Genomic DNA, 22,146 nt, shown 5'->3' with positions numbered 1-22,146 from the left:
CCTGTTCTGCTCTTAATATATAGTTTGTAGAGCACATAATTATTAGTTTGTAAGCGATTTTCATTTTTGTGCAATAAATAAAGTAAGTATTATTGATAAAGAGCCCAACAAAAGCGCGCAAAAAACCTACTAACGATTATGATGTAATACAATAAATCATCATTTATCAACTTTCTCCTTTATCGATTATCGATGGTGTATTAGATGCTTAGCCCGACGGTTAGAACAAGGATCTGAATTATATCTTTGCGATTGAACTAGTTTAGAACGTAACGTTTTTAATGGAGGAGCTAAGCGGTCGTTGACCCAACGCCGTAGATCTATGTTAAGATAATTCTTTCAACCGCAATGTATAGCCCGAAGCAGTCGGAGGCAGTGTGAAGTGGCCGCCGACACTAAAAATAACATTCACTTGTCTGGGCCTGCGTAGACGCATACCAAAATCATATTTTGCGCTGGCCACAGGGTATACAACATACCTCGCCCGAGTCTTCAATGGATATTAAAAATAATACACCTAAAGAACATAAACAAGTAAGGTGCCTTCGTAGTTTTCGATACGAAATAAATCTGTCGAAATAAACTAGTTTTCAACTTGTCAAATCAGTTACTTTTAGGCTGTATGGTCATCAGATCCTTGCCTGCCTTATATAAGGCGAATTTAAACAACAACAAGTTACTTTTAGTAAACGTCAAAACACGAAATTGCTATGGAATTTGTATGAAAAGCACACTGTGACGTCATAGAAAAAGATTTTAAAATGTCAGATTTATTAGGTACGTTATTCTTGATTAAAATTAATAAATAAGTTAAATAGAAAATATTTTTCATTAGTCTTTAGTAATCAGACTTTCATAAATATAAAATATCTTGAATCTAGTACATGACCCATTTGGTCTACCTATTTGTCATTATTGATTGTTCTCTGCCTCAAAGTTACAAACTACACAAATAAAACGAAATAAGGAAGCGATAAAATTGAGTAAATCGCATTAAGAAGGTACCTATAGGTATAGTGTATCAAAATACACACAACACATTTGCAACTGGAATCCTCTTAAGAACTTACATTGTTTTGAAAAAAAAATTCCAACGTCTGAAATACCGTATAATTTATGTTAAAAGTAAATAAACATGATTAATTGCGAAATAAGCTGTTTATTTTAAAGATAAAATTTTTTTATCTGCCTCGAAAGTAAATTTTCAAAGATATCAAGATTTGCAATTCTTTACTTTAAAAATAGAACCAGGTTTAAGTGCCATTGTTTTGTACATTTGCATGTTCACCATTTGCCATTGAAGATACCATCTGTGGTGAGGCGTGTGTTAATTACAAGTAGTGTAACTGAGTAAAAAGGTTCTTCTACAGCATGCGATACGGTAATTTATTGCTACCGAATAATCGAATGCCGAAGTGGAATCAATCAGGCTATGTACACTTCAAGGCATGCAAGGGTAGTCTTGTGCCTGCTTCAACTTTTTGCAAATGAGCTATTCTCTTTCAGCCGAACTGAATATGCCAAGGTTTTTGTCGCTTCTGTTGCGGCGGTTGTTTTGTCAACTTGCAAATATTTCGCGCGGTAATCACTTCATCTATTTTAAGTGTTTTTAATTGCAATTTTATTGCTAGCCGCGCCGTTTTACGAGAGTGCTCACCTCCGTATAGAGTAGGTGCGACGAGCCACATCGTCAATAAACATTAAGTGCTCAATTCGTTTTTAAAGCACAATTCACTTAAGCTTATTGTCACTTTATACCTCGGTTCCTTCGAGAGAAAATAGGTTTGCATTTATCGCGTAATAAAGGGTCAAACGGGAAGCGAAGTAATCGATGTTCATTGAAATAATTGGAATTTACCTTTTTCTTAAGTCACAAGTTTTTAATCAGGGAACTAAATAGTCTTAAATACTTTGAAGCTCAGTCGAAGTGTCCCGACCAAGCCCAGTCGAGCACGGGATAGTTTCGTAATGATCACCAATCTAAATATGCTGTTACCTCTTCATAGTCCAGGCGTGCTGTCAGCGTGAACACTCCAGTCTGGGGGTTGAGTGAGAACACGTCGTTGGCCCAGTCGGAGATGACAGTGTATGTGAGCTGAGCGTTGGCCCCCGAGTCCAGGTCCAGCGCAGCCACGGTGCCCACCACGGAGCCCCGCGCCGCGTTCTCAGGAATGTCAAACGAATAAGCACTCTCCTTGAACACCGGCGGGTTATCGTTCGTATCTGTCACCTGAAATTAATCATCACCTTCAATATGGGCATGCAAACCTAACGAACTAGTCTGCTTACTTAACTTCCTTGCACATAAAAGGAGTGACGTTAACTACATAACTGTGGTGGGCTGGTGGGGTGTTAAAAACTGTCACTTTATCACGCCGACGGAAAAACGCTAATGTTTTTACCCGTAACAGAATTAGAGTCTAATTAACTAAGGCCACAGCGCGATGGACCAGTCATGCGGCAGCTGCCGCATAAGGGTCTCGGAGGCTCCAGTTTTTCTGATTCAGCTCAGAAACCTGACGAGAAAGTATGCTGATACATTCATTGCTGCGATTTTTCTCATACATATTGAAAAGGTCCGCTTATAAAAGCAGGTCTTTGTTGATTTGTCTGACTTTAACGGTGATCTAGACATGCCAATAAAGATATTAAAGACGTTTGCCGATAAGAAACAGGACGGAAAACTGATAAATGTATTCTGGTGCTGTCAGTGAATTTGATCTGTAATTTAACACATGGCTTAGATTTGATGGGGAAAAAATCTCAAGGACAAATTAACAAAGCCAGTGAGTCGGGCGGACAGGTGAAGTGGAGTCACGATAAGCATCCGACTGATCGGAATCGACGGCGCGAGACAAACGGACCTGTATGTGTGGCTGTTTGTTCTACTTATAAGTGTATGTATCTGATTTACAAGTGTATCGGTTTCAACCGTCATGACAAATGTTTTAAACTTAATAAAACGTACGTTATACTGAATAACTTGTATGTAAGGGGATGCATATTTATTGTTTTTAATGATGATGATGATCTCCGACCGATTTCGGCTATGGCGAACACTTCCACTCATAGGCGACACGACGATTGTTTTTAATAGGAATACTTCAAAGGAAGGCCTGAAGTTAAATTTCAGAAAAATTATAATGCCGACAGTTTTTTCAGAGTTCTGAATCTGAAGAGGAAAACGGTACCTTGTAGGATCACTTTGTTGTCCGTCTATCCCTACTAAAATTATAAATGCGAAAGTAACTCTGTCGGTCGGTCTGTTACGCTTTCACGCCAAAACCACTACACCGATTTTAATGAAATATATAGTACATATTACATACATTACATATATACACATATTACACATACATCTGTCTATCCCGTTATGCTTTTATTAAATTCATTTCCTTTATCTTAAAGTTGCCTGAAGAGATTGCTACCTTAACCTAACCTAACTGATTATGATTGTTTGTTTTTAATGTGTGTTTTAAGTGAAATAAAGAGTTTTCTATTGTATCGTATACATAACTGCACGCCTATCTCCCGTTGGGGTAAACCGAGGCCATGGAATTCCACCTAAGATCCTGACACACCACTTTCGCGTTTTTAGAAAGATCAAACCTTGGGAAAGAATAATATATTATTATAGTGCTAGAACAAACAGCCGGGTCTGCATGACAACCGCGCGCGGCGCGAATTATATCGAGCGCTTGGACCAATAAACAATACGAATGCTATCTACGTAGATGGACGTCAAACGACTACTGGTCGAAACGCTCAGTATATTTCGCGCCACGCGCGGCGCAGTTGTCGTGCAGAACCGGCAGGCTGTTTAACCGGGTAAGAACCCTCAGCGCTCCCCATTTGTCTTTCCAAGTTGTTAATACCACACTGCAGTTGTACAAGTGTACTATATCCTCTGCAGAAGGTTGTCTGGAAGAGATCGCTCTTAGCGGTAAGCCGCCATTGCTCAACTTAGAATAAGTTTTTCCTCTAAATGTCTTGTAGATTTGTGTGCAATAAAGTGTTTTATACATACACATATACATAAACTCACGCCTATTTCCCACCGGGGTAAGCAGAGAGAGAGTGTGTCAGGATCGAAGCAAATGGAATTCTATAGTATCTGCTTACCCCAGTGGAAAGTGTTTTATTATATCATCATCAGCAGCCCATTAACGTCCCCACTGCTGGGGCACGGGCCTTCCCTATGGATGGAGATCGGGCCTTACGCCATCACGCGGGCCCAGTGCGGATTGATGGTTATTAACGACTGCTAATGCAGCCGGGACCAACGGCTTAACGTGCCTTCCGAAGCACGGAGGAGCTCGGGATGAAAACTTTTTTTTTGTAGTCACCCATCCTATGACCGGCCATTGCGAAAGTTGCTTAACTTCAACAATCGCAGACCGAGCGCGTTAACCGCTGCGCCACCGAGCTCCTGTTATATGAAAAAAAAAAAACATGCCGCTAGATAACTAATAAAGTCATAAGTAGAATGAGTCACAAACCTGAACAACGACCGTGATATCAGTATACTGGACACCATCATCAGCTCTTATCACTATTTGATACTCTGCTGTGGTTTCTCTATCCAGGGGATCCTTGAGGGTCAAAGCACCAGTGTGAGGGTGTAAGGTGAAGGGTACTGGTTCATCAGTCTGTATGCTATAGGTGGTCGAGCCTATGGTGTCCGGGTCTTCGGCTGTGATGGTGGCGATGAGCTGGCCCGGAGCAAGGTCTTCAGAAGCCAGGTACGCTGGTGGGATGTTCTTGAACTCTGGAGGGCTGTCGTTCTTATCCAGGATTATGACTTCCACCTGCAATTAAGGAGGTTGTGGTTAGTTTTCATATAAAGGTATTAGTGATGTTCCGAATATCCGTATCCGTATCCGCGGATATCCGAGATAAAAGAAAAATCCGTATCCGTGTCCGTTACTTTTCACGCGGATCTTTTACGGATCTTTTTCAGGTGATTAAGTAGAATTATTAAATAAAAAACTATTTAAAATTCTACTCAGATTGTTTTTATTTCTTAAAATCAATTATTTGGCACCTTTATATTGCAAAAATTTAGATAGATAGATCTTTATAATGAAAGCAAGATAAAATATCACTGTTATAACAATGAAATAACTAAAACTTTAATCTTTTTTTTTTTAAGAAAATAAAGATCCGTATCCGTATCCGCGGATCTTTACACTAAATATCCGTATTCAGATTCGTATCCGTGGATATACATTTTTAACGATCCGGCACTTCACTAAAAGTAGTTAGTGATGTGCCGGATCGATCTTAATAGTTTTGTCTACTCAAGTAGATAAGTAGGTAAGAAAAAATAAATCTAAAAAATCTGACTTGAACCCACAGCTCTTGTTCTGTCAAGCCACAACATGCTCATGGTTAACAAGCTCGTCCCGACTTGACAAGAGCTGTAGGTTCAAGCCCCGTCCAAGTCACATTTTTTTATTTGTGCATAAAAACATAAAATCCTTTTTCCATAAATAAAGTTTTTAGTAAAACTCTTTAACTTCTAAATAAAACATTAAAACATTTTTTCCAAATACAATTAATTATTGTCTCGAAAACAAACAATGTTCCAAATATAATTAAATATTGTCTCGAAAACAATGTCATTTAGAGTACAAAGTACGGGGCCCATGGTAATATAGTATTTAACAAGCGTCCACTGCCACAAAACAGGCAGACGAGGGCTCGAGATGTTTTATTTATAAGCTTGCCACAAAATCGGCTACTTTAACACAGTATAAGAACACGGACCAAATTAATAATTCTAAAAATGCAGCCGGAGAGTCGCTGGTCGACAAATGTGCGAGCGACCATGGCCGCCGGCGCACGGTGCGCCCGCGCACTGCGCAGACGCGGCCTTTATTTGATGCACCACACGCCAAAATCGACGGACATTTACTCAAAAAATGTTAAATAAACATGGAACTGATCTAGATAGAAGTTACCTGAGGGCCGCTACGAGATAATTTTGAACATGTTTTGAGCAACATGATGAAGTTCGTGATCGAAGGATCAGTTTTGACAGTTAACCGTTTATTTATCGCAAATTGTTTAATGAGTACCTATAAGCTAACCTGTTACCTAAAATCAATATGTGATTACTAAAATTAGCATCAATTTATTCTAATTTGTGCGTACATATTTACATAGGTACCTATACTTCGATCAAAACACCTGGATTTTTTGCAGAAATCAAAGTTTCCTTAAAAGATCGACTCGAAATACTGAAATAAAATGTGGAACCGATCAACATTCGGCTTTCCTATCTGTTGAACTAAGTGCATTCATCAGTATGATTAATGAAGCAGTTTTTTTTTCGTAATTTGAGTCGATTTTTTTACTCACTTCTTTTTTTAGTTTTTTTACGATGTCGCGGTATTGATGAGTTTTTGTTTAATTTTTTGCGAAGATTGATTGCGGCCGAATTATAGTTACTTAGCGTATTTTAATAAAGAAATTATATTACGGTGTAATGTGATTTATGGTCAGTACACATTATTAGACGGCCATAATTTTTCGTTGAGACGATTCTGTCAATGTTTTTTGGTCGTGTATCTTAACGAAGGCATACTGTTTAATTCTCTCGGCCGATGTGATGTGTTAGATAAGATTTATGAAGTCAGAGGCGAGCTTACAAACGTCGGTGGACGTTTACAAAAAGCCGTCGGAAGGGACTCGACAAGTCAACAAAGGGACAAACGGGTAAAAGACTAAACGTGCCAGCGTTTCGTCATCCGCGCTCTGAGCCAAAGAATTCGGGCACAATGATCGGAGCCGTCACAGATAAGAGGCCGATTGTGGCGAGTTCCCTGCCCTCGGAGAGGCTGCGCATTTGTTATGATGACTCAATCTTTTCTTTGTATCCGGACGAGGGTGCCTCGAGAAGTGCGCCGGAGTACACTCGAGACGCCCACGATACGCCACGTAAGAGAAGCAGCAATTAACGACGATTGTAAGGCCGCGCCTCTCCACAGAATAAAATGAAATGTGTTAATAAAATTTATTGTTCAGAAAAAGAGAAAGCATGAGAAAATTCGGGATCAATTGTAAACATTGGCTATTGCTGTATAGATACACCGTGGGTTCATTTACGTCTGAATGGTGGTCGTATAACACGGAAATGACAAGTTTGTACTCCTAATTGTCTAATCGTAAGTTAGATTGTCAAGCTAACCGGTTGCTCAAACACGGAGCAGCTAGCAGTTTCAATTCTCAGCTCATCTGCATATTCCATAACAAATGCTGCGTCTGAATGCGGCTACATGTCGCACTTTGCCAGTTCGACTAACGTTTCCGCTAAGAGGCCAGAGGACTCGGTCAGTCAATGACGAATCATAAAATGGAATCTACTCTAAAATGAACAAAAATTAGTCTCATATTTACTTTTTGAGTTTTTATTTTCAATTTACGAATTCTCACAAAGTAAGAATTTTCACTAGGTAAGAAGAGAATTTTCAGTAAGATAACAACGAGTACCTACGACGATTGGCTATGTCTCTTAATGGCGTCAGCAGTTTGTATTATCATACAGACGCCATATACGTACCTACTTAGGGTAGACCTGAATAACTTAAATGAACCGTTTTGATGAAAAAGGTATCTCATTTGATTAGGATGTCATCTAGCCTATTGTTGTACACTGTTGTATACGTGTAAGTACAAACAAAGAGCAAAGCCAAGTACAATACGTATACAAAAAATAAGATTTATTATGAACAAAAAGCATGCGCATAGCTGGCCACGGCTAGAGACCCCCTAGAGTTTATGTTTGAAATAATCGATTAAAGGAAGAGAATGACAGTGCGTCGGTTTAGTGGGATCGTCGATTAGTCAAGTTTCGATAATTGATTGTGCACCGCTACTAGATTAATAAGAAATATTCTACGTTCCGTTGTAACTTGCGGCTTGAATAATTATCTTTATCTAAACTTACAATGTGTTCAGTCAAAAAAAAATTCGTCAACATCAAAGCTTAACGTCAGCTTGATCGGTTGAGCGTATTAATTAGTTAATGCCCGATTAAATATATAAACAGCTGTTACGTAACACAAGGCACGCTACTTTTAGCTACCTCGAGCTTAAAGCACGACAGATTAGGACAACATACTTAATAGAATTTATATTACCTGATATTTCCCAAAGGACATCAAACTACCTGTAGAAATTAAGCTGGAAGTGGCAGGAGTAACCGATGCCCCGGATCTTCGTAATTTCACTTGTCACACCATACAATTAATCGCCGCCACTATCAAACCGCCATCACTTTTAATACTTGCTAAAGCTTATAGTTTAGAATAGTTTACATGCGATGTCGGGAAACTTGTTTAAGACCTCCGCGGAATATTTTTCCCAGTTTACGATTTATAAATTGCATCAAATCAGCGCGGATTAGATGCTATACATTACATAAAAACTGGCGTCCCATTACACGACCATAACCATGTGCAAAGTAAAATTGTAATTACGTGTCACGGTCCTGCTAACCATTCCATGAAACTTAATTTATTTCTTATGTTATTGACAGCGTGTGCAATAATTTGTTGCTAGCAATTTGAAAGGCACATTGGTACGTTTCTGTTCCCTCTGTTTATCAGTCATTTTGAACCATAAGTCACGGCGAATACCGTCATCTAGCGACGTCTGCGAGGTCACTCGACACCGCTAATTCCAATGATTTATCCCTGCGATAACTTACACAGATTATTGAAATGGAAATTATGTGTTGGTCACGATAAATGGCACCCATTTGTCTAGTTCATGCTTCGTAAAACTACACCAACTTCGCAACTTGGTTAACTCCTCGCCCGGAATGTTTCCCGTCTGCGCTACACATTTTATTTATTAGCGAACAATTTTTCCCTCACGTATCTGTCCAAATTTGCTCGCCTCTCGACTGCCCTCTGAAAAATGACCACACAATATTGTCGTTTTTGAAACAGTATAATTTCACGAACATCAATCACTCAAGTCATTTACCTTAAAAATTTTGACGTTGCTTCTTTTATTGCCTCATTTAATTTTTTAATGGAATTTTATCTTGCACCTTACTACAATGGTACGTTATTTTAACATCTTGATTAGAAATTATATTATGTCTCTCATCAACTATTTAAAAGTAGTTTCAAAAACATATACTATAGAAATCATAACAGTGATTGATATCTATTATCTTTATATGTGTGTTTCTTATAAAATCGAATGTTTTTTTTTTATTATAGTTTAGTATTGGACCACACCGCGGGTCACTGCAACAAAAACTTCAACTGTCTGTGAAAAGCTGTGTCTTAAGTCAGCCTTAACGGCACGCACTGGTGCGCGGAATAAATAGTTAATCTATTCTTGTCTTATTTGATCAATCGTATGTCCTTATAAGTTATCCAATAACGCCGCGCGGATTTCATTGGCGAGCGCGGTATAGTTGCTGTAAATCGGCGCTGCGAGCCGAGCGCCGCAAGCGCACGCTACACGAACTTATGAGTGGATGTTGTCGGTCGACGGATATGGTGGCATCGTTTAGGGCTAGACTCTATGTTTAGAGTCGTTCGTGACCGCAGCCCCGCTATCCCCCCAGGACTCCGCACAATTATGTTATGGTGTCAAAGATTAGATGGGAACAGGCGCGATACTCATCTCCCCGGCTGTTATTTGTTGGCTCGTGAGTGTTTACATGAAATTGAAAAGAAAATAGCGGCTTAGCAACTACTTCGTGATGGCCGTTGTACTGGCGGCTACGTAATGTGGTATATCAAACACGAGATTGATTGCGGCGCGGCGTGTCGCGTGCCTTAAGTCAAACAGATACATCCACTATTTTATAACGCTTTTACTTTATATATTTAGGTGAGGAGCTCGGTGGCGCAGCGGTAAACGCGCTCGGTCTGCAATTATTGAAGTTAAGCAACTCTCGCAAAGGCCGGTCATAGGATGGGTGACCACAAAAAAAAGTTTTCATCTCGAGCTCCTCCGTGCTTCGGAAGGCACGTTAAGCCGTTGGTCCCGGCTGGATTAGCAGTCGTTAATAACCACCAATCCCGCGTGGTGGTTTATGGCCCGATCTCCCTATCCATCCATAGAGAAGGCCCGTGCCCCAGCAGTGGGGACGTTAATGGGCTGGTGATGATTTTACATTTACAATTATCCAATTATGACTACTTACATCGATTGTTCTCAATTCGCGTTCGGAGTAGCTAAAATATTTCACTACTTATCCCATTGATGCGAGTAACAATGTAAACAATAGCGATTAGGTAACTGGGCAGGAGTAGGTAATAAGTCTGTGTTACCTAACTGCGGGTCTGCGCGGGCGCATTAGCATGCGGCCACAAGGTCCGCCCACACCGGCTATCGTCCGCATCCCGCAAATATATGTAAAATATGCACAAAAGTACCCTGGATAAAGTGCACCGATAAGAGGCGACGCAATTTGCATCGCCCCGGGCGCGCCATCGAAATTCGGACCTGTGTTTACCGAAAGTACGGAAAAGTTAGCGTCGACAATTTTTTAGGGCATACCGAGAAATGAGTAACAGCTGCGCCCTGGCCGATTTGGGTTTTGACAAAAATCCTTATTTATTTATTTATTTATATTGAGGAAGACTTACGGCCATATACATTTTCTAACATTATAACCAGACAATAACTAAAGGCTAATTACAAGTCTCCACCTAATAGTGGCTAAGTTATTTACCCTTTTACAATTATAAAAATCAAGAATTAAGTAAGTAGGTTAAAGCAGGTTAAGTAAGGTAGGTACAAACATATGACGTTCTCAAACTAGGGCTAATAAGTCACTTGTGTCTCAAAGAAAGTTTTCGCATTTTTTTTTTTTTTTTTTCATCTTAGGCCTGTATTCATAAGTTGATCTCAATACCGCTCTCAAGAGCGATATGAACTGAGTCACTCTCAAGATTATCGTGTGGGTTGTGAGGTGGAATACCAGCCTCATCAACCTTGGTGTCAGGGTTATGATTGAGTCGCCAATGGCCGTTGACATGGCTCATGTAACGATTACTCACTTACATCAGTAAATAGTAACCGGGACCAACGGCTTAACGTGCTTTCCGAAGCACGGATCATCTAAGTAAAATTAATTAACGACGGATTTTTTTTTAATAGACGAATAACAAGTGTGTATCACATGATATAGATCTTAAGTTCAGGATCTTAAATAAACGTCCTAATTGAGTGAGCTATTGACCGAATGAATCAAATTTTGAGTAGATTACTTGAATACTAATATTTAATATCTAGTAGCACTTAAGTAAGTACTATTACAGAGTACCTACTTAGGTATTTTCCTATGGTTATGAAAATGTACCTATTGTTAATGTCGTTTGCTATCGGTATGATAAAGATACATTATGCAGTCTTGCTCGTTAATTTTGTATATAGGGTGTTAGTCACCTCAACGTTTTCTTTACGATGCCACTAACACCTGTATAATACACTGGCTTGCAAAGCTAAGTACTTCACTTTTCTAATTTATATTATTCTAAACTATAAAATTTAGAGATTCAAAATAAAAACGTTTTATAGATAAACTTATCAGCTTTCTTTGTAACTATTAAACTATATTTCTTATTTTAATATTTTTTTTGTTTTTTTTATTCTTCTGTTGTTCTGGGGGCGAATAAAAAACATAGAACACGTTCAGCTGCTTGTCTTCCCGGGCATGTTGTAAAAACCGACAGAGGGATTTTGTCCTTTCTTGCATGATGCACTAATGTTATGGGTGATAGGCAGATCCCTTATCACCATAAGGTTCATTATATCCAGCTTACGACATCGTATCAACAGTGGCTGCAGGTTGTCTCTGATTACTTGTGGCTCTGCCCACCCCATTAGGTATTGCGGGCGTGAGTTTATGTACGTAATAAACTATAGTAACATTTCGAGTCCTTGTTATTTCGAAAGTGCACTGTAGAACCCTGTCGTACTATCATAATATTTGACATTTAATGAGACTTACGGCTTAATTTGTCAAAAAAGTTAACGTGATAATGGTTTCATAGTCTATCCATATTAGTACTCATGACCGTACTTACTTAAATTGTTATTATAATTTCTATTTTTTTTCTCTTTTTTTGTTTTTTTATCTTACTGATGTAAGTTAGTAGCCGTTACATGGGCCATGTCAGGGGCCTTTGGCGGCTCAATAGTACACCAGGGTTGATGAGGTGAGTAATCCACATCACAAGAAGATTTATTTATTTATTAATTATGGTACATCAACAGCAGTACATACACAAACACACAAAATAAAATACACATAGGAAAAGTTCCGGTATGCCTGCCAATTATAGACGCACACAACACTGATAATAAAAAGTAGAAACTAAACTAAGATGAAGAAGATTATAATTTTAAAAGTGCAGCACTTAGGTTTGCAGGTTAGTGTATTTGGTTTCCAACAAACGACTGCCGTGCTATATGATCCGTGCTGAATAACGTGTATTAGTATGCACGCAGGGATCAAGCGGAGGCACGCAAGCCTCAATTTCTCCTAAATTCGCCACCCGAGGGCACTATCCCGTATTATTGCCTGATCGATAGTGTAATTTCGTAATAACTACGCGCATCTCACATTTTTTGGAAAAACTTTAATACTTAAATCACTGATTCGCGGTTGTCCCACGGCGGATGAATTTAAATTGCTTTTGCTAAATTCGTTACGGGATCCGTTTTGAGAACATGCTTAAGTTATTTGAATAAAAATATCAACAATATAAAACAGCCTACTTAACAAGAAAAAGCAAACTAGGCAGGTAGATAAAAGTCGCGTGCTTATTGAGAAAGTTTTGAATATATCTACCGCTGTTCTAAGAACGTCTAAATAATTATGCAAATATGAAGATCGTTGATTTTTGGCGGCATAATTTTACGATGGGTATCTGACTGCGTCGGATTATTATTGCTTGCTGCAACAATAAATATGCGCAAACGCACCTCGCTCGTTAGCGCCCGCCACGAGACGGGTTCGATGCTCGGATCGACCAAATAAATTAATTATGTAGGTTACTTTTTGAAAAATCACTTTGTTCATTAAAGAAAGTTCGAGATATCGCTGATAATGTAGGCACGTCGTGTAGGTACAACTTTGCAACGAGTGGCATAAGGCATTACAGTGTAGTGGTAACTAATTTTAATAAATATACGCCCGGAGTGTCGTAACATAAGCAATATCAAGGCGCACAGCTAACGCAGAACGGTCACGAGTACTAATATGTATACACTTTGAAACCATGTCACATTAACTTTTTTGACAAATAAAACCATAAGTCTCATTAGATGTCAAAATAAGATAGTGCGACAGGGTTCAGAAATCAGAATCATTTATTCAACGTAATTATCATGGATAAACTCGTTGAAGGTCAATGTAACATTTTTGATTTTACGTCATTTCGCAAGGTGTTATGGCTGAGGAGAAGAAATGACAAGAAACTGCAACAGCGACACATCTTTTAAATCAATCAATCTTTTAATACATTACAAATTATTTAATAACTAGAGAAACACATTCAGTACCAGACATTTTTATCATTTAGGTAATCATTAATCTTATAATAACCTTTTTTACATAAAGTAAGCTTCACGTGAGCTTTAAATTTATTTTCTAAAGTGGGTACGGTCACGAGCATTAATATGTATCTATACACTTTGGTACCATGTCACATTAACTTTTTTGACAAATTGAACTGTAAGTCTCACTAAATGTCAAATATGTTAGTGCGACAGAGTCCTAAAGTGGGTACTTTATACTTATTGCTCATGACTGTACATGATATTGCTCATGACTGTACCTGTATTAGCTTGTAATACTAATGCTATTACCTGTTTGCTGTAATAACTGCCGTTAATTTCCATAAACTCGGGGCGAAAGCCGGAAAACCTGTAAGTAACAGTATTGCCGTAAACAATATTCGCCGTCTCCGGCAAATAAATGAAGTACACGAACGAAAATCACGAGCTCTGAATTTTTCAACGTCGCTCGCGGATCGCGATCGCTCGCGCCGGTCGCGCCGCGGCAAACACAAAGCGGCCAACGATTAACGAACTGAAACCAAATGAGAGCATATCATTTTATTTTCAGTGCACATTTTATTTATTTAACAAGCTTATTTGGCAAACCAATAATCGCCTTTCTGTATCTCGTGACAAACGTTCTTGAAATTAATTCATTCGAATGTCATCAAACCTAAGCTACCTACTTATTTTGCATTGTGTTTATAGCAAGATTGATGAATAAGCTTTTTAGTAATGTAGTGACAGGCAAGCGATCACTTCACAAAAAACATTTATTGATGCGTCTCTCTCAAATTACATAGAATTGAAACATTTCATATTTTTTTATTGCGTTTCAGTTTATCTGCTTATTATGTACAAATCACGAGTCATGGCGATGAAAATAATAGCAATAGCAACAAAAGAATTATAATGTCCGGTGCCAAAACGGCGCAATGACAGCGGCGGGGGTCTACAGGGGAGGCGCGGGGGGCGGTGGGCCTTCGAGGCCACGTTTCTCGCAGGTGGCTGAAGTGGTTCTAGCGATTTATCGGTGGGCGATATAACCGTTCGATAATGACGGGGCAGATCGCCGACAGAGAGTGGATGTCGCAACGTTCGCCGATTTCGGTGCCCGCTTGTGCCCGTCGGTCATCTCTAACGATGGACCGATAATTAAGATCGGACGTCGGCATTATTTACGCCCGCAGCATCCTGCCTGACCCGAGCGCCACTCGGTCACGACTTTTTCCATGTCGGGCGAGACCATTGTTGCTTTAACTCGTGTTTAGTTTGCCGAGCTGCTGGCATCGCTCTGCGCGGGATTATCCACTATCAGAATGCTATGCGCTAAATAATATTGATATTCTTCCGCGCCGTGGGACAATCAAACCACTGAAGATCTATTTAACTGAATAAACTGCGAGTTCGTGTATTTGAATGTTATGTTCCATTCCAGTCCAAGTTTTTTATAAGCGGCGGTGCCGGAGTTGGGAGCAATAAACCATCATGTGGATTTATAAGTATAGGACAAGTTGCTGCGGCGTTTATTTATGAAATTAATTTCATGAATGTCGTGCTGGGAGTTTTATTTGTATTGTTTGCGAGCTGGATGCGCAGGCGCTGGCGCGGCGACATCGCCGGCGCTCAGAGGCTGCCGGTGGACTATGATAATCTCGGCGCGGGCCCCGCCGCGATCCCGCCGCGGATACAACTCATCTCGCTCTTTTACGTTTGCTATTGCCTTTTAATGGCCTCTAACATTTGTTTGAATACAGTAAATAAACAGCACTTTCACAATAATCGCCTCGTGAGCTTTTTGAAATGCAATTATACTTGCTGCTCTTACCCGGTTTAGATCGCGCTGCCTCGCCGCTGATTGCATCTGCATAGTTTTGCACAATGGAAAATATTTTGTAACAATACTAAGTCGGAAATTAAATAAGAAAAGTACTTATTATAAACGAACATATTTTTATTACGGACTTCTATTTCAATTACGGCGGTTATGGACTCATAAAATAAATATTGCCAAAACAAACGCACGTAATTTATTAAACAACAATATAATCGTGTGGGTAAATAAATGAAATTGTTAAGATTAACTTTTAATAATAAGAAACTTTACTTACTTAATTATGTAATTGGATACAAATACAAAGATGTTTATGGCGTATTACTTACAAGGACAGAACGTCTAATGACGTTCCGATCCCAAGGTGTCATAATTACCTATTATGAACCATCAATGACCCATGATCTCTGTCCGTGAAAAGGTTAAGATAAATTGTGAATTTCTGATTACTAAATAAAGACAGATATAAACCGAACGACAAAAAATTTCTTTTCTCTATTTAACTTATTTATGAATTTTAATTAAGAAATCCGTAATATTTTTATTACGGATTTCTTAATTAAAATTCATATTATAAACGAACATATTTTTATTACGGACTTCTATTTCAATTACGGCGGTTATGGACTCATAAAATAAATATTGCCAAAACAAACGCACGTAATTTATTAAACAACAATATAATCGTGTGGGTAAATAAATGAAATTGTTAAGATTAACTTTTAATAATAAGAAACTCTACTTACTTAATTATGTAATTGGATACAAATACAAAGATGTTTATGGCGTATTACTTAACACTTTCAAGGACAGAATGTCTCATGACGTTCCGATCCCAAGGTGTCATATTACCTATTATGAACCATCAATGACCCATGATCTCTGTCCGTGAAAGGGTTAAGATATATTGTGAATTTCTGATTACTAAATAAAGACAGATATAAACCGAACGACAAACATTTTCTTTTCTCTATTTAACTTATCTATGAATTTTAATCAAGAAATCCGTAATAAAAAGTGCCTCACGTCACAGTGCGCTTTTTCATACATATTCCATAGTAATTTCGTGTTTTGACGTTTAGTCAAAAGTAACTTATTTGACTAGTTGGAAACAAGGCTATTGCGGAGCATTGTCTTTAAAAAATCAAATGTCAATAGAACCAATACAATACAGTGTCTATTTATACCGAAAGAATACGATTAGATAGTTTATTAGGCGCTTGGAGTCATCGACATCGCATAGACAGTTGCTAATGGATGCTCAAAGGCTGGTATTGTTGTAAGATATAAAAAAAAAAACAGTTATCTATCGACCATACAATCCCATTAGTGTAATGAATATTCCGTATATGAAATCTAATACCGATCTACCTAGCGTATCTGTTTGTCAGACCTTGATTGATTGTTTGTCTGCGAAATATGTTCGTTTTATTCAACCCGTCTACTTAGGGCGCTTGCAGTCCAACAACATTTGTCGATGACGTCGTCTAGTTGACGACGACCGCAGAGCAACGACTTCGCCAGAGAAGGCTCAAGCTATTTTGATCTGAGATAGAGTATTTCGAAGATTAAATTACTAAAGTCGGGGGTAAACGAGGACACAGGAGTACGCGGCATCTCCAAAAAGCTACAAGAGAACAGGCTTCTTTGTTTTTGGACACGTAAAAAGACCGGCAATGGTCAATGAGTTATTAATTTATATTAAGTGCAGTTTTCACTAACACAGTTGGCTCGACCATTATATTGTAGATGGCGATAGGGCTCAGCACCTATAACGTGGGTCTAACAGAAAGCTCGGTGAGGTGTGGCTTTATTCGTCTTGCGATAGATGTACCTCTGACTACCCCAATTAGGATGTAGTCGTGAGCTGTTATGTGAATTCGATGGTGTACTGGAATCAGCACCAATAATTTAATAGCCTTATAATAGTCTTAGGTACTTGCACCAATGAGTTTATAAATCACCTCAAGTGCAGTTTTCACTAACACAGTTGGGTCGACCATTATATACGACGATACGGCTACCCTATCACGTTGGTATAACAGAAAGCTCGGTGAGGTGTGGCTGCTTTATTCGTCTTGCGATCGATGTACCTCTGACTACCCCAATTGGGAAGTCGTGAGTTTATAAGCGAACAATATTCATGATAGAGCTGCCTACATTCAGCGCACACGGTTTTACTTATCTGGCGAACTATTTATTTTGTAGTAGCGTTAAAATTCCCCGCGTTAAGAAACAGCGGAGAATGTTATCGAGAGGGGCAAGCACACAATGGCGAGAGATCGTTGTCGGGCACGACGGCCGCGGGCCCAGGTTTGGTTCCCGTTCCGCCAAATTCAGGCTAACGAACGGCCCTCCGATACTCTTACCTAAATACCGTTTTTTACGCCATTCTTTTGTTCCCGGCCCGAGACTAGCTCAACGATCGCCGTTATAGATAAATCATCGCTTTTCTAATTGGATGTTTTATGATAAATGAACAATCTTATATACAGTGTGTTAGTGACATCGTAACGAATACTGATGATGAAAATAATTTAAAAAATAAAACAAAAAGAATGTTAGTATTTTTTCATTATTTGCGAAGGAAAATTCCGCTTGATATCAACTCAGAGTTTCAACTCTGAATCATCCCTCAAAGTTTTCGTTACGATGTCACTAACCTATATATACCCTTAACCTTTTCATCATTTAGTTTTATGACTTAAAAGGATGCGTTATAATCTAGCACTAAGCATTTTCATTACTTACTTGTATTTGTTATTACGGTTTATATCATGCGAATTATAAAAAATACCATAAGGTGTAGATAATAAATTTAGTGTGCTTAAACCCGAGCTTCATTATCGTGCCCTAAACTTAATCGAAAAGCTAAAAATTGATGAGACGTCACCGCGAAAATAATTCATACTCATTCCAACCGGCGAACTAAGGGCGTGCACACACCACTCTGATACGATTTTAATTGACATTCGAAAACAACCAAAAATAAGCTTCATTTTATAACAAAAGAATATTTGGTGACTGATTCGACAATTGTAACGGCCTCCGTGGTTCAGAGTTGGGCTCACGATCCGGAGGCCCCGGGTTCGAATCCCGGTGGAGACATACAACAAAAATCACTTTGTGATCCTTAGTTTGGTTAGGACATTAGAGGCTGATCGCCTGATTGTCCGAAAGTAAGATGATCCGTGCTTCGAAAGGCACATTAAGCCGTTGATCCCGGTTACTACTTACTGATGTAAGTGAATAATCGTTACATGAGTCATGTCAGGGGCATTTGGCGGCTCAATAATGACCCTGACACCAGGGTTGATCAGGCTGGTATTCCATCTGACAACCCACACGATAAGAAGATAGTAACGCAACTATCTTATCAAACCTTATTTAAAATAAGAACGTATTTTATCTAATGCAATCGATTTCTTCCTACTCTTTGTTAAAAGTACAAAATCAAATAATATTTGTCATATCGCGTTGTTAGATGTTGTCGCAACAAGATTCGCGAGTACACTGATGATATGACAGACAACATTTTTGTTGAGCGATTCATTTTTATCGCACGGAAGCTGTGGTAGCCTAGTTGTTAGAACGGTTCAAATCCAGCACAGACGTAAACCAAAAATTGTCGAATTTGTTTTCAAATTCATGCTTGGATCATAAATGATTATCACGTGCTCAGCGGTGATAGAAAACATTGTGAAGAAACCCACATTCCTGCGAAATGCATTTTCGGAGGTATGTGATCTAAGCTGTATTGGGCGGGTTAGAAGGTCAGACAGGCAGTCGCTTCTGTAAAAAACCGGACCTGTCAAATCTTCAGGTTAGGTAAGCGGACCCTGTGAAAAAATGGGATAATGCTAGAGAGATGTTGATTTATTTTTATCGCATATACTTTACTTCCACTACTACTACTACTTAACAGCCTCCGTGGTCTAGTGGTTAGAGCGTTAGGCTCACGATCTGGAGGTCCGGGTTCGATTCCCGATGGGGACGTTGTCGAAATCACTTTGTGAGACTGTCCTTTGTTTGGTAAGGACTTTTCAGGCTTTAATCACCTGATTGTCCGAAAAAGTAAGATGATTCCGTGCTTCGGAGGACACGTTAAGCCGTTGGTCCCGGCTATTAGCCGTAAAAACACCTCCACCAACCCGCAGTGGAGCAGCGTGGTGGAGTATGCTCCATACCCCCTTCGGTTGATTGAGGGGAGGCCTGTACCCAGCAGTGGGACGTATATAGGCTGTTTATGTTATGTTATAGACTACTTCGCGCATCGGTAATGTTGTAATAAAATAATTCCAATCCTTACTGGATCTCTTTATTGTAAATTGGGGGTTATAAATCTGTACAAATTGTACGGGCATCCACCTATTATTACACGCTATATCTATTTACAACTATGCCAATCATATAAAGTACCAGCCCACTTATTGAAAGATTATACGAATGGTCAGGATTCGTCTGAACAAGACTTAATTCTTCGTATTATATTACCTAAGGGCTAAGCCAGTTCATTAAGGATCGTTCAATCATCCTTTAAGGGCAGGTAGCGATGCGCGATGTGCGTTCTTTAAGTACTTTTTGAAACAGATTAAATTCTATAGCAACATTTCCGTTGTGCCTGCACGTACAAAAATATATATTATCACTACATAGTATAAAACAAAGTCGCTTTTTTTGTCCCTATATAGGGATATAGGGAATTACATAGGGATGTACCCTTAAATCTTTAAAATTTCGCAGCGGATTTTGATGCGGTTTCTTTTAAGTGATTTTTTATATATATAAACCAAGTCCTCTTGAATCACTCTATCTTTTTTAAAAAAGCCGTTAATAATACAATATAATAACATCCATTAAATAGTGGAGTAATACTGTTTTTTGAGTTCTTAAAGTGATGTCCTAAATAATTTCATTTTTTCCTCAGCATTGCAAACCAGCAAACCAATTTTTGTAACAGATTACTTTTGTAAATTTCTTTTTTTTGAAATAAATATTTTCTATTTTCTATTCTATATTGCACCCGAGCGAAGCCGGGGCGGGTGCTTTAATAAATAAAGTACAGGTAATTATGCAAATAGAATTATTACTAGATTTGTTTATTTTGCTAAAGAAACAAGTACTGCATGTTTCTTAACATCAAATTTATAAAGCCCTTTGTAATGTATACTAATCAAGCTGATATATGAAAGTAAATCACATAAATCTCAAACGCTGGCCCTTAATAAAGGTACTGTTATTTTTATTTTTTAGATTTTCGCGTGTTCCATGCGGGAGATGAAAGTAATAAAGTGTCAAGATGGTCGCCAACCAGTCAAAATTTTGAATGCGGTTATAAAGTCAATCACCGATTGCGCCATTGCTTTATACAGGATGTTAGTGACTCCGTGCCGAAAGGTGATTCAGCTTATGCCAAGTAGAATTTCCCATCGTAAAAGTATAGAATTGAAAATAGTTAAAAGAAACATTAACTTTGCGGCGAAAATTTCCACTTGATATTAAATCAGTCACGATTGATGAATGTGAAGGTAGCAAGAGGAATTTTAAAGTCTCTGCTTACCCCGGTGGAAAAAGGCGTGAGTTTATGTATGTAAAGTTCTGTAGAAGTCTTTTAAAACATGTTCGTTCAAGTCATACAAGTGTAATGAACCGTCGCAAGTTGGACACAGCGAATCAAAATACAAGTAAACCTCAATACATTTTACTTTAACGTAGACAAGTTTGCTAACTTATGCAACTACAGAAATAGACAAATAAAGGTCTAACAAATTCTGATCCCACACATAAAGATAGATATGAAATATTCATAGCACAAGTCTCAAAGCTACTGATGCTATAAAGCGTGTCGCCATATACTTCTATCGTAAGCAGAGAATGGAGATCACCTTCACCATCATCCAAATAAAAAAGATTTATAATACCTACGGGCCTTGATATAAAAAAAAATAAATAATCAGGCATACTTTATTATGAAATAAAATCACAAGTGAATAAAAAACGACTTTACACTACTTCTGGAAGCTATCAACCATTAATTAATAAATCCTTCTCAGGCGCTCAAATTGGTTCACTTCTTCTTCTATCGTGTGGGTTGTGAGGTGGATTACCAACCCCATCAACCCTGGTGTCAGAGTCACTATTGAACCGCCAAAGACCCCGGACATGGCTCATATAACGACTACTAACTTACACCAGTAATTAGCAACCGGGGCCAACGGCTTAACGTGCCTTTTGAAGCACGGATCATCTTTCTTTCGGACAATCAGGTGATCAGCCTGTAATGTCCTATAACCAAACTAGGGATCACAAAGTGATTTTCGTGATGTGTCCCCACCGGGATTTGAATCCGGGACCTCCGGATCGTGAGCCCAACGCTCAGACCACTGGACGACGGAGGCCGTCGCTATGTTTATGTCTACAAGGCCGCATGGCACTAGGTATACTTGTCCGGACAAATGGGGACCGCGAAGGGCTCTTACTCGGTAATATTATGGTCCCGCATTCGAAAAAACATGAGATATTTTGTCGACGATTTTGAATAATGTCTTCTATTATTGAGTGACTGTGAGATATTTCTTTACGTATCTTATGTTGGATATATTTGTGGATTATAGAAAGTATCGGAACTGTGAAATTGACAAATTAGCGAAAGCTGCGACCATAACGGACTTTCAATAAAAAATTTTGTCGTAAGTTACTAGTTATGCTTATATTTGTGGTTAGCTTAAGATGTAAGTAAGTTATTACTATAAATAAATAATATGCGTTAAGTA

At 38.7% G+C, this 22,146-nt stretch overlaps 1 protein-coding gene across 1 annotated transcript in view; it reads right to left on the bottom strand.

Moving 5' to 3' along the window:
- LOC126368152 (cadherin-related tumor suppressor) overlaps positions 1-22,146 on the bottom strand; it is a 151,595-nt gene that overhangs the window by 14,966 nt on the left and 114,483 nt on the right. Inside the window, exons 2-3 of the mRNA XM_050012031.1 lie at positions 4,500-4,808; positions 1,997-2,230 (exon numbers count right to left, since the gene is read on the bottom strand). Of these exons, the coding sequence (XP_049867988.1) occupies positions 1,997-2,230; positions 4,500-4,808 (543 nt within the window). The remainder of the gene's footprint in view (positions 1-1,996; positions 2,231-4,499; positions 4,809-22,146) is intronic.

Source organism: Pectinophora gossypiella, chromosome 7, assembly GCF_024362695.1.
Source record: "Pectinophora gossypiella chromosome 7, ilPecGoss1.1, whole genome shotgun sequence".
NCBI lineage: Eukaryota > Metazoa > Arthropoda > Insecta > Lepidoptera > Gelechiidae > Pectinophora > Pectinophora gossypiella.
Note: the sequence above shows the minus strand (reverse complement) of the source record. Positions and strands in the feature narration are given on the sequence as shown.